The sequence below is a fragment of the Parambassis ranga genome, chromosome 20, assembly GCF_900634625.1.
Source record: "Parambassis ranga chromosome 20, fParRan2.1, whole genome shotgun sequence".
In the NCBI taxonomy this organism is placed as follows: Eukaryota; Metazoa; Chordata; class Actinopteri; family Ambassidae; genus Parambassis; species Parambassis ranga.
In genome coordinates, this window is record NC_041040.1 from 938,370 (window position 1) to 951,197 (window position 12,828).

The following is a 12,828-nucleotide window of genomic DNA, read 5'->3' on the forward strand; positions in this document are numbered from 1 at the left end:
CTGTGGGGTCCACGGCTCACACAGCCAGCTTCCAAACAATGCTGCTGCTCTGAAACTGTACATTTTAGACGTGCCTTTCAGATTATGACTGAGCCTCAGCGCTCTGATTCATTCAAGAGTTTAGACTTCATCCACGTCCTAATGCAAGAGTCACATTTATTACTGTAATAAATATGATGCTACTGGATGTTGCCAAATGATGTCCAACCGCTTAGTTTGCAGCCTTAATTAATTGATTAATGGATTGTTAAATCAATATGTTGTAAAATTATAGATTTATTCAGTACAGCCATGTAATAAGTCTGATAATGTGCTGCAGACATCGACCTGTCAGGCCAAAACTTGTCCTTATCCTAAATACTCCATTCTGATTGGTCCATCAGCCATCATTTTTTTAAAGACTGTTGCTATGAACAACGTGTGGAGGATCATGTTCAATCCACTAATCCACAATCTTATTGATGTAATAAGCAGCGTGTCACATTCTGGGGTCAGCTCAGGCGAAGGTTTATTACAGTGAAACTTTCTGCAGGACTAAATGAAAATTATGCAACTTCCTGTTTTTCTGTTAACATGTTAGCTCATCTTTCACCATCTTCCCTGCTGTGTCGAAAGTGTTCCAGTGCAGGTTTAAACTTAACCCTTTAAATAGATCAAAGCTCAGGATCCATTCACATGTTGATGTCTGTTCTCTGTGTTTGTAACATGTTCCAGAGTTATCAGTTCACAGCCTCTTTATATGTGTCTGGGAAATGTTGACTATGGTATTTATATAAATATATATATATATATATGTTTTGTACAATTTAAAAATGCATTGCATCGTATTGATTTTTTTGTGAAATAATTTTATATTAAAATAAATGATCATGTGACTGGAGACTCTTCATGATTTAGCTGCACGCTGCTTTCGCTGACTTGTATCTGTGTGCTGTGTTGGTTTTTTCTCCTGATTTTATTCCGTTCTTCTCATCTTCCACAGCTTGTTGCGGCAGCCATGCAGCCACACTCGGGGTCACATCCTTGACTTTGTTCTTACCCCTGGTCTTGTGTGAATAATACAAATTAAGCTAATGCTGCACCGTCTGACAGCAGCTCTGTCTGCACACATACAGACAGATGTGTGTAAAAAACAAAACAAAGTGAAGGCTTAGCCGAGCAGTTTCCCAACTCCTGCTCTGATGATGAACTTTTTTAGATAAGCCATATTTTCCACCTTGGGTTCATACAGATGTCAGTCGTCCTGAAGTGAGTTTTTCTAGAGAAATTTGACCAAAAACATGCTGACATATTCTTTTCCTGAGCTCCTCACAGAGCTACCAACTCTGTGCTCAGTTGACAGAGGGCCACAGAAAATGTAGTTTTTTTCTATACACTGTATCTGTACTGTACATTAAGGGCCTAAGCACCAATGTCAGGACCCTGTTCAAGTGGTAGAGCAGCGTCCTTGAGCAAGACAAAAATAAAATGGCTCATTTGGTTATAATACATCTGCCTGATATGTTTATGCTAAGGGATGTTCATCCAAACATGGAACCAATACAGCTAAACATAAATAAGTAGGTACGTTTTAGTTACATGCAGCGTGGGAGACTGACACTGCGAGCTGTGTTGTTTTTAGCTAGGTATGCTCCACCTTCCTCTTTTTAACCATCTAACCTTCATGGAAGCACTGCATTGTGGGACAGGGAGGCCTGTTTGCATTGTACACTGTGTTTTTCCCGTGTGAACACATTAAAGTCTAATGTTAATGCTGCCACTGAGCAGCATAGTAAGAAATGAACACAAAACTTCTTGTGTTGTTTGTGTATCAAAGATGTCTGATTGGCTGCTGTTAGTAAACAGATATTAATTCATCAAGTGTGTTTAGAATTCATGTTTATCCTTTAAGGGCGAGTAAACAGAAAGGCTGAACCTGCCAGCTTACACAAGAGTTCGGAATCAACGGATGACAGATTATTTTGACAGCATTCATTTGTCGTTTCCTTCCCTATATAATCCACATTATAATCCACATTATAATCCACATTATAATCCATATTATAATCCACAGCAGCACCTGACACAGCTAACTTCTGACTTCTAATCACATCCCTAATAAGATGACATTTCCATCACTTATAAGTGTGTGTGTGTGTGTGTGTGTGTGTAAAAACTCCTCACTGTCTCTGGAGTGTGTAAGAAGCACGGCTCCACTGTCTCAGTACAAATGACATAATGAAAGAGTTCAGCTGGCCAGACGCAGCTGCAGCTAATGAGATTAATGATGTGTACGTTTGCAGATATTAACAATCATACAGTCTATTTTCAGCCTCATTCAGCAGCTTACATTATTGTCCTTATGTAATATGAGCATGTTATAACTTGTAATACAGTAAGACTGTGTGTTTGTAGCTCATGTGCTGGGAGCTGAGGCGTAGTTAATGAAACAAAGAAGCATCACGCATGTAAACACTCAGGAACACTCATGTCATTTCGCATCTTTCTGTCCTTTTATTCTTCCCTACATCAGTGTGCTCATTTTAGATATGTGATATTTTAGTGTATTTATTATTAATTATATTGAGTCGTTTGTGGTCCTGTTGTAAGTTTTTGGTGTTATTTTGTGTGTTTTGTGTCTGTGAGACTTTTTTGGTTTGCTTTGTTCTTAGTTTCTTTAACATATACAGTCCCTGTGTTTTTTTTTCTTCATCTTTTTTCTAGAATTTGTCGCGTGTGTTGTTTTTTTCAGATGTTGTGCTTGTTTGTTTTACACATTTTGCAAATCATTTTTGTGTTTTTGTTTCTCTCTTTGTGGTCATTTTGTGTTGGTATTATTCTGGTTAATATGCACCTGTCTGCAGACTTTTTTTTTTTTTTTTTTTTACATAAGGATCATTAACAGCCACTTCAAACTCAAGTGGACCCAGACATGTTGTTACATATATTGTACCACTTCCTGTTGTTGCTGCAGTCAGTAGTGGTAAAGTCTGAACATCTGTGAGTGAGTCCATACTGTGTAGGCTGTATTCTGACCACGAGCTAAGAATGTGGACCCGGGCTGCTGGTCCCAGTCCCCTGTCAGAGCTCTGAGCGGGGTTTAGTGAGAGAGCGCTGATCTCCTTCCTCCCTCATTTAAGACTGTTAACGTGCCTTTCAAATGACATTTAATGTGCAAATCCTCCACTAGCTCTGTTCATGCTGAGAGCTATCGTCTTAATCTTCTTCGCCTCTAAACATGGCTGCACTCTGCTGACAACAAGTTTAGGATTTACAGGTTCTCTGTACATGACCAAAGAAACATCTACTACAATATGTTTCTTAGTTTCAGCTGTTTAACACTCTGCTGATTGAATAACTGACATGAACCATGTAGGTTAATGTAGCACGTGTCTTTTTTCTTTTCTTTTTTTAAATCTCTTTGGTGATACTGCAGAGGCTTCCTGTCACAAGTCCACCCCCCCCCCCCCCCCACCCCAACACATCTTCATACAGCAAAACGACTACACTTCATCAGATCTATTAGATTTAGGGGCTTGAAAAAAAAGGTTTCAAACTTTTCAGAATCAAGATGTAAATGAATATCAAGCTGTGTATAAGCAGTGTGATTATTATTGCCCAGAAAAAGCATGCATGAAAAAAATCAAAGGGACCTACAACGCTACCCTGAGGAACACCGTATTCATAAATCATTATAACACACCAGAAATGACATCATCTTCATCACTTGTGGCAAATTCAGCCTTTAGAAAAGAGGCAGACTCATTACTCCACTCACTGTGATCTACATAAAAATGAAAACAGGAGCAACATAAGGCTACGGTGTTTGTTTTTTTTCTTGCTGCACAAATTGTGATAGAATTTAAAAAGAAGTTTCCAAAGAAATGGCCTGTTAAGCAGAAGTTACCACATTGTTCTGAAGGCTTTGTTAGAATTATTGCGATATTATCCATCCATCTTCTGAACCCGCTTTGCCATTGAGCGCAGGGTGATTGGGGGTGGAGCCTATCCCAGCTATCTACGGGTGAGAGGCGGTGCACCCTGGACAAGTCGCCAGTCCATCGCAGGATTAACATACACAGACAAACACCCATTCACACTCACACCTACAGGCAATTTTAGAGTTAAATTACCCAACAAGAATTCAAGTCTTGTGGGAGGAAGCTGGAAACCCATGCAGGAACTCCACCCAGAAAGGTCCCAGCTGGAATCAAACCAGAAACCTGTGACGTAAAGTGCTAAAAACTGCAATGGTGTTCTAATAGCTCATCTCTAAGATGAATGGAGAGAAGGTCAGCAGCGTGGGCCTTACACTTCTGTTACATGCATGAGTGTATTAACCACAATGACACTGAGGGGGGGTAACCCATGACCTGCCTCCCTTATATCACTCTGTGATCAGCACTTTTAACTGCATGTCTTATTCCTTACATTTCCCAACAGCAGTGACTAAGATGTCAGGGATGGTCATAGTATTAATCACAAGCTGTCACCATGGTGACGTCACCACTTTAATACATCCTAAAGCTGGAGCAACACCTTAATGAGCCACAACAAGACAGGAACTGTGATGGACACTTCCTGGTGGTACAAGAAGACACCAGGAAGTGTCCAATAATAGCTATGTCTCAATCTTCAGATGGTACAATAATGTGTGTCCGAACAGCTGCACCAGTGACAGCAACATTTCCCTTCCTGTCCTGTGATATAGAGATCCATTTGCTCACTGTCACTCAGTGTTGGGAGAATTGGTAGACGGCCTCTTTCAGACCTCCATGCTTTGTGAATAGGTTCATAATTCACCAGAATACAGTCAGAACTGAAAGGGAGAACCTCAAAACCATAAAAAGAACCTATAGATTCAACCAGACCACTTTATGGATGTGTTCCTCCTCATCATAAATGTAGTACAAATAACAGTAAATAAATACAGTTTATTATATCATACACTTTTCCACCAGCATGTAAATAAACACGGATGTATTACTGCAGGTATTGGGCTCACCTACATGTGATAAGCTTCTAGTCACTCTCAGTGATGTCAAACTAATAACAATTGGTCTTCCTGTGATTTTGTGCTTTGCAGTCTGTATCAGTGTGGACTGCTCATGTCCCTGGTCCCTGTCACTGTTATTATTGTTATTATTAAGAAGTTATCAGTCTGAATACTTAATCTGACAAACTGCAGCCTGCCAGTGCTGGGACAGATTCCAAAAGCTCTGCAGAAGCACATTATCACAGTCTCCTGATTTGTTCTGAAGGTTACACCCTCACCATCTGGATCAGACCCTTTTTGGATCATTTTCTCCTGCTGTAACCAGCTAATCTAAATTCTATTTAAACAGACACCACTGTCCGTCATGTCAGTATGTCATACACTGTGGCAAAATACACTTGAACCGAACGTCCCAGCTGTGGTTACAGGGTTGTGTCAGCTAATAAAAACTCCCTTGGTCTTTGATAACACCCACACATTCATGCTGACACGCACACACACAGTCAGAAGGACTTCCTCCAGCTTTATGGAGCAACTCAAGCTCACTTGAAGACAGACAGCCTTCAGAGTCAGACAAACACAGGCTCCTCCATTGGCCGTACGGTAAGTGAACTCATTCCAAAATCTGCTTTACAATTTCAAGTCCATACTGACTGTGAACGTCGTGCTTGATGTTTTCTTTTCTGTCTCCTGACAGATTTCACAGCAAACATTTCAGATGGGTCCACAATTTGATTATGATTATAATTATGGCAACAGCACAGAAACCCCGGTTTTTGTATGCGAGAGAGATAATGACAACAAGCTGGGAGCTATGCTATCCTTCCTGTACTACTTCATGTTTGTCTTCAGTCTTCTCGGCAACGGACTGGTCCTGGTCATTATCCATCGGTGAGTCAACCAACAAAGTCCGTACATACTGGACAAGTATCTAAACAGTGAGGTTGTTGTTTGTACTGTTTACTGTATTGCAGGTGTGAAGGGTCAGCGTTAGGGTCGGTGAGAGTAAACAGTGAGAAAGTGAATGCACTTAAATGACTTATAACTTTTTAGAAATAATATCTTTACCAGTGTAATGAAAATTAAGTACAACCTCCCAAAGCATAAATCCAAATCAACTTTCTCAGTTCTCCAGTCAGACATTTGGTAAAGATGTCCTCATCAGCTCAGTGCAGTCCACACATTCTCTGCATTTTAAGCAGCGAGGCTGCATGTGTGCTGCACCAAACATTATTTGTTGTCCTTCACGTTGGTGCTTCCCTGTATACTCTGTCCATATTGCCTGCATATTCACAGTGAGTAGGTGTGGCTGAACATGCACTGTGCTCACTAAAGAGCATTTCTGAAGCCGATATGGCTTCCCTTACCTATCATATTGGTTAATTAATGTAAGCTTGCTAATGTTTGTTCAACTTCATTTTGTGCATGCTACATCTGTTATTGCAATGGCTGCATGCAGCAGGGTGCTTTGCATTGTTGTTGTTAATTTTCCTGTCTGATTAGAACACTGACAGATCAGCATAAACTGAATAGCACCAGTTACAGGATTTTATCCGGGTACCATAAAGCAATGCAAATTGCACAAAGGTTGTGAGACAGCTACCTCAGCACACAGGCCAAACATGATGTTACATAACACAACTAAAACGACTGATTGGTCTAGAAACATTCCTGCCCTGTCACGCACACGCTGGTACATCCAACACAAACAGCACACACTGCAATGCTTTTAACTTTATGGCAGCGATGACTGTTTCTGTTGGCATCAGAAAGCAAGGACATCAAGGCAGCATGATACCAGTCTAGGAGTGGTTCTAGAGAGGAGCAGATCTATGACAGGCTTCAGTTTTAGACCATTTGGGGCATATAGGTGGATTTGACTGGTGATGCCATAAGGCTGTCAGACAAAAAAAAAAAAAACTACACTACAGTGGAAGTGTCTTATTCGTGTTCCCTCGGAGAGTGGAATACAGTCACAGCTATCCAAGTACGTCGAGCCTGACTCTCACAGCCCCCAAAGACTCTCCTCTACTCTGTCACTGTCTAAAGAATGTCCTTTCTCCAGTTCTACCTTAGTGAGCAAGCAAACCCGGTGTTCATGGAAACACAAATGACAATGTCAGAGAGGAAGTCAGCATAGTCTCCCAGGGCCTTGGATTGAAAGGAGGGTTTATAATACAGTACATTATACGGGGGCAAAAGAGATGCTATGTCAGCGGCAGGCTGACAGAAGGCTCGAGGAAAGAGACAACTTCTATAGTAACATTCAAATCACAGACCCTGAACATGGAAATCAGACCATTTTCAAATAATAATAAAAAACACTGTTCATTGTTTTTGTGTCATGTAAAGAGAGGGGTAATAATATAAAATAGTGAAACAATTCTCAAGTAAAAGCCCCTTCGATAGGATCAAGAACTCCAAGTTATTATTATTCATCCTCCTTCCTATCTTCCAACAGGATAGCTTCCTGGTGATCAATCAGCATTTTTAAACGGGAGGGGGGCTTGGGGGGATGGTATAACCTGAGACCATCAATCAACTTTTTTGAACTGTCCACCTTCCAGGTTTGAGAAGCTGACCACTGTGACCAACATCCTGCTGCTGAACCTGGTCTTCTCCTCCCTGATCTTCATGAGCAGCCTTCCCTTCATGGCGGTCTACATGCAGCTCTCCGACTGGATCTTCGGCGATGTCATGTGCAAACTGGTTGGCAGCGTCTACTATCTGGGCTTCTACAGCTCTGTCCTCTTCCTTGCTCTCCTGACCTTTGACCGACACCTCGCTGTGGTGTACTCTCTGGGTGCACCACAAGTGAGAAGCCGACGCTATGCGGTCATCTCCTGCGCTGTGGTGTGGCTGGTCAGCGGCTTGGCGTGCATCAAGCCGATGATCCTTCACACCGCTTACTTTCATGCACTTGACAACAAAACACTGTGTGATGAGCATCCAGGTGATAATATCGATGTGAAACTTTTGAGAAAATCTGGATTTTACCTGCAGCTGTTCCTTTTCTTGCTCTTCCCCCTGGCTGTTATCATCTACTGTTACATTAGGATAACTATCACTGTCTTATCATCTAAGATAGTGTCCAAGTTCAAGACAGTCAGGCTGATCTTCATCATTGTAATGTTGTTTTTCATCTGCTGGACGCCTTTCAACATTGTATTGCTGACAGAGACAGAAAATAGTAGTTGTGAGGAAAAACAGAAACATGGTTACGCACTTCAAGTCACTCGTACTGTCGCCTACGTTTACTTTTGCATCAGTCCAATCTTCTACACATTTGTTGGGAAAAAATTTCAGAACTACTTCAGACAGCTGCTGGTGAAATGCTTCCCGTCTTTACAGAAGCATGAATCAATGAGCCGATCCAGCAAAATGAACATGTCCACAAAAACTACCGGAAATGATGTTTAAGGCCAGAAAACAAACCAACAAAAAGCACCTGTACAGAGATAAAGATCAGCAAATTAGCCTGCCGATGTATCAACATGTGTTGAAGTGCTCCAACCTGATTATAGTCAGTGAAAGTTCTTAACCCGTCAGTACTACTTTCTCACCTGAGGAACCAGGTTCCCGAGGTATCAGCACACTTATCCTGCAGGACAGGATTCTGGTTTGTTATTTTGTAATAATAGAACAAGTAACTACACAAGCTTTCTCACAGACACCACTCCAACAAAAGACAAGAAAAACACGCAGCTAAAACTGTTTTAATATGTGAAGAAATAAAAGCCTGTGTGAGGGCTGTGGACACTGGGCCCACATGTCATCATACTAAATCAATAAAATGTCCTCATCTCTTTGAGATTTGTGTTCGTTCTGCGTGGTTTCTGGTCTTTTAAAACCCTGCATGCTGTCTTCAATCAGTGGTACCCACGCTGCCCTGGGTACTGTTTCCTTCTCCTCCTGTTGGGGAGGTTCTGGCAGTGGAAGTATGTGCAGTGGTGTGAGCTATTTTAGGGCAGCCTGGTTAGGACAGTGCATTAAGGTTTCATAAACCACTGAAGGAAGCAGTATTTGAGTTTACTTGTAAAGACACAATAAAAAATGTAAACCAATCAGAACCCTTATTGCTGTTTTTATATCTAAAATGTACATAGCTGCAAGTTATGTCTTCTCATGCACTGATTGGTCCAAACCAGTTTGCAGAGTGTGCTCATCATAATTTATTGAAGCTCTTGTTTTGATAAAGCTGAAAGATGTTTGAGTAATCTGTAAATGCTGGATTTCTTTAAGTATATGAATAAGATATGGTCATGTCCTGTTATTTTCTATCTGATTAAGAACCTGGAAATGAGTTTCTGTGAATTTATTTGTTTTAAATTTTTGTGGTAACATTCTCCCTGTTTTATCATATGTGTGTAGATAAAATATTATGATGATTTGTTTTGCCTTGTCCAGTTGTGTAATAAAAAGAGGACCTATAAGAGCTTCTTTGGTGTTTGTGTTTGTTCACTTGACTGATTTTATTCACGTCCGCTGATAAATGTTTAAATATATTTTTGGAAATGAATTTGGTGAGTGGAGCCTTTGCTTCACAGCAGACACATGGTAAATCATTGAGCTTATAATGAACAGGTTCAGACTTACATTAACACTTCATGTAAAAACCCCTCATTCATTTCAAGAACACTGCACACAGAACAGTTACACACAGTTTGTGCAAGACAGCTAAGGCTGCTTTCAATGTTTCCATAACATCTACCGACAGTCGGTCAACAGCCAGTAAAGATCTTCCTGCCACACATTTGTAGTAAAGATTACAACTGTCGTGTCAAATATACCTGATGAATTTGTCTTAGAGTCTGGACTGAAGACTCTGTGGTGGAGCTGTGTTCAGAGGCTGAAGTTCTGTGTTCCAGTCAATCCTCCCCCGTGTTCACTCCCAAACAGTGATGCTGACACACACACACACACATAACCATAACAACATGACACACACAGAGGAGTCCAGCACCAAAAAAACTAGATCATACACACACACACACTTGGTAGCACTTCCTCCAGCAGGGTGTTTTATCATGGAGTGACTTGGACTCACATTGAGCCAGACAGCTCTGTCTTTCTCAGACAACAATCAGAGGCTTCTCCCCGGTCCAGACAGCAAGTCAGCGCATTCTCACTAATTCCCCAGGAAAGGTATAGTTTTCTAGCTGCTACCACAGAGGTCAGAACTCTTATCCATGACAAATTATCTTAAAGAATTGATCATTTTCTACCATTTCTTTTTCCAGCTGACAAAGATGGAAACTACAACATACGACTATGACTACAGCGATGGACCGGACACTGCACCCTGCAGCAGGGACAGTGACAACAACCTGGGAGCTCAGCTCTCCATCCTTTACTACTTCATGTTTGTCATCAGTCTCTTTGGCAATGGACTGGTCCTGATCATAATCCATCGGTGAGTGGATGACCAATCTCTGGGTCTTAATGAAAACAGTGCACACTGTGCAAATTGTAATGTGTTGTCCAATGATCACAATAGGTGAATAGTAACGCTTCTCTTCTGTGGAGTGAGTTCCAGAAATGGTTGCCTTAATGTGGCCAATTCCCACCTTAGAAAAAACACCTGGGTTCAGCTGGGTTCCTGTTAATTGTTTCCAACAATAACTGGTTAGTAGTTAAACCAATCAACAGGCTACTCAGAGATACCTATCCTGCACCAACAATGTTATTTGTACAAAAACTGTAAACAGGAAATGTACTTTGTACTGCTCCAAAAACTTGTTGGTCCACATTTGTTGCCCCAAAACGTTCATGCACTTCTATTTATGCTGGTAGAAGTAAAAGATCCCTAAAAAAGGAGCTCTGGACATAAATGTACCATCTGCACGGGACATAAAATCTGCATTTTAATGAACATAACATGAAGCTGGCCACCTCTGATTAATGGGCAGAGAGGAGGTTAATATGCCCAGATGTGCAGACACAGAGAGGGGCTGCTGCTCCAGAAACACATTTTTTAGGGATTTTTGTGTGTTTTGTGTATTTGCACAGCCAGAAATATCCTTGGCAGACTTTTAATGTGGGGACATTTGTGGGGACATAACTTCCCAGACCAGGATGCCAAAATCAGTCACATGATTGTTGGCTTTTTTTTTTAGATAGCACCAATGAAACAATGGATATGGGAACTTGAGAAGATCCCCATAATAAAAAATCCACTTCAGTTACTAAGTATTGACTAAAGATGGCTGACATGTAAGGACTAAATGTTTTATACAGATCTACTTGTTTACTCGACCATCATTGAATGCTTCACCTATGAAATCTCTGCTAATAACTCCTGAACTGTCCACCTTCCAGGTTTGAGAAGCTGACCACTGTGACCAACATCCTGCTGCTGAACCTGGTCTTCTCCTCCCTGATCTTCATGAGCAGCCTTCCCTTCATGGCGGTCTACATGCAGCTCTCCAACTGGATCTTCGGCGATGTCATGTGCAAGCTGGTTGGCAGCATCTACTATCTGGGCTTCTACAGTTCTGTCCTCTTCCTGACTCTCCTGACCTTTGACCGACACCTCGCTGTGGTGTACTCTCTGGGTGCACCACAAGTGAGAAGCCAACACTATGCGGTCATCTCCTGTGCTGTGGTGTGGCTGGTCAGCGGCTTGGCGTGCATCAGGCCGATGATCCTTCACACTACTTATTTTTATGTGATTGACAACAAAACATTGTGTGAAGAGTATCCTGGTGAGCTTCCAAATATTGACGTGGAACTTCTGAGAAAATCTGGATTTTACCTGCAGCTGTTCCTTTTCTTGCTCTTCCCCCTGGCGGTTATCATCTACTGTTACATTAGGATAACTATCACTGTCTTATCATCTAAGATAGTGTCCAAGTTCAAGACAGTCAGGCTGATCTTCATCATTGTACTCTTGTTTTTTATGTGCTGGACTCCTTTCAACATTGTATTGCTGATGCAAGATGAAGTCAGCAGCTGTGAGGAGGGACAGAATCTGGGTTACGCTCTACAAATCAGTCGCAACATCGCTTACATTTACTTTTGCATCAGTCCAATCTTCTACACATTTGTTGGGAAAAAGTTCCAGAGTTACTTCAGACAGCTGCTGGTGAAACGCTTCCCGACCTTAAAGGGGCACATATCAGTGAGTCAATCCAGCAAAACCTACATGTCCACAAAAAGCACGCCCAATGACTTGATCTGATGTTCTCAGAACTACAGTGTGTTTAAGAAATCAGAAAACAGCTGTGTTACACACGCTGTGCTGTTTCAGGGCAGGCGTCATTCATTCAATCATTCATACTGACAGACATGGCAACATGCAGCATGAGTATACAGACGGTACATCATACAGATCATGGATGTGGATTTATTTGTCAACACCATATTTGGCTATATTTGCTGATTTTAAGTTTGTGTATTAAAGTGATTTAATCATGTAAAAACATTTGTTCATTGTAAATCATGATTTATTGTTGTCCAGTAAGAAAGTTTTATATCATACCTCCAAGGCATCCCTTTTACTTGTTTCCTAAAAACCTTCACAGAAATCATCACAGGGGTTCAACCTGACTTGGGCAGTTTGTCCTGACATGAAGAAGAATTGGGGAACTGAGTTAAAAATGCTCTGATGATACAAATTGGTCCGTGGGAGCAGGATTTGAGTCACTGTCTTATGTTCTTCCTCATTCGACATGTTTACAGTGGGTTCTTTAAGGTCCTGGTCCATCTAAGACTTAACCTGCCTTTTTTTTACATTAGCATAAACATAACCATGTTTCATATCCGTATTTTTCACGTTGCATGTTTTTCTTGAAATAATACTAACACTATCCCTCCCCTACACATAAATATATAATATATCAATCAACGCTACA

The 12,828-nt window shown here is 41.2% G+C and overlaps 2 protein-coding genes across 2 annotated transcripts; both read left to right on the top strand.

Moving 5' to 3' along the window:
- The first annotated feature begins 5,464 nt into the window (after window positions 1-5,464).
- On the top strand, window positions 5,465-8,786 carry LOC114453402 (C-C chemokine receptor type 3-like). Its single transcript, XM_028433279.1, has 3 exons — window positions 5,465-5,578; window positions 5,673-5,866; window positions 7,543-8,786. The coding sequence occupies exons 2-3, from the start codon at window positions 5,694-5,696 to the stop codon at window positions 8,393-8,395; spliced, it is 1,026 nt and encodes a 341-aa protein (XP_028289080.1). The 5' UTR covers window positions 5,465-5,578; window positions 5,673-5,693; the 3' UTR covers window positions 8,396-8,786.
- Window positions 8,787-9,966: 1,180 nt separating this feature from the next.
- LOC114453357 (C-C chemokine receptor type 1-like) lies at window positions 9,967-12,398 on the top strand. The gene is made up of 3 exons (XM_028433218.1): window positions 9,967-10,120; window positions 10,216-10,388; window positions 11,294-12,398. The coding sequence occupies exons 2-3, from the start codon at window positions 10,225-10,227 to the stop codon at window positions 12,153-12,155; spliced, it is 1,026 nt and encodes a 341-aa protein (XP_028289019.1). The 5' UTR covers window positions 9,967-10,120; window positions 10,216-10,224; the 3' UTR covers window positions 12,156-12,398.
- Window positions 12,399-12,828: the final 430 nt, after the last annotated feature.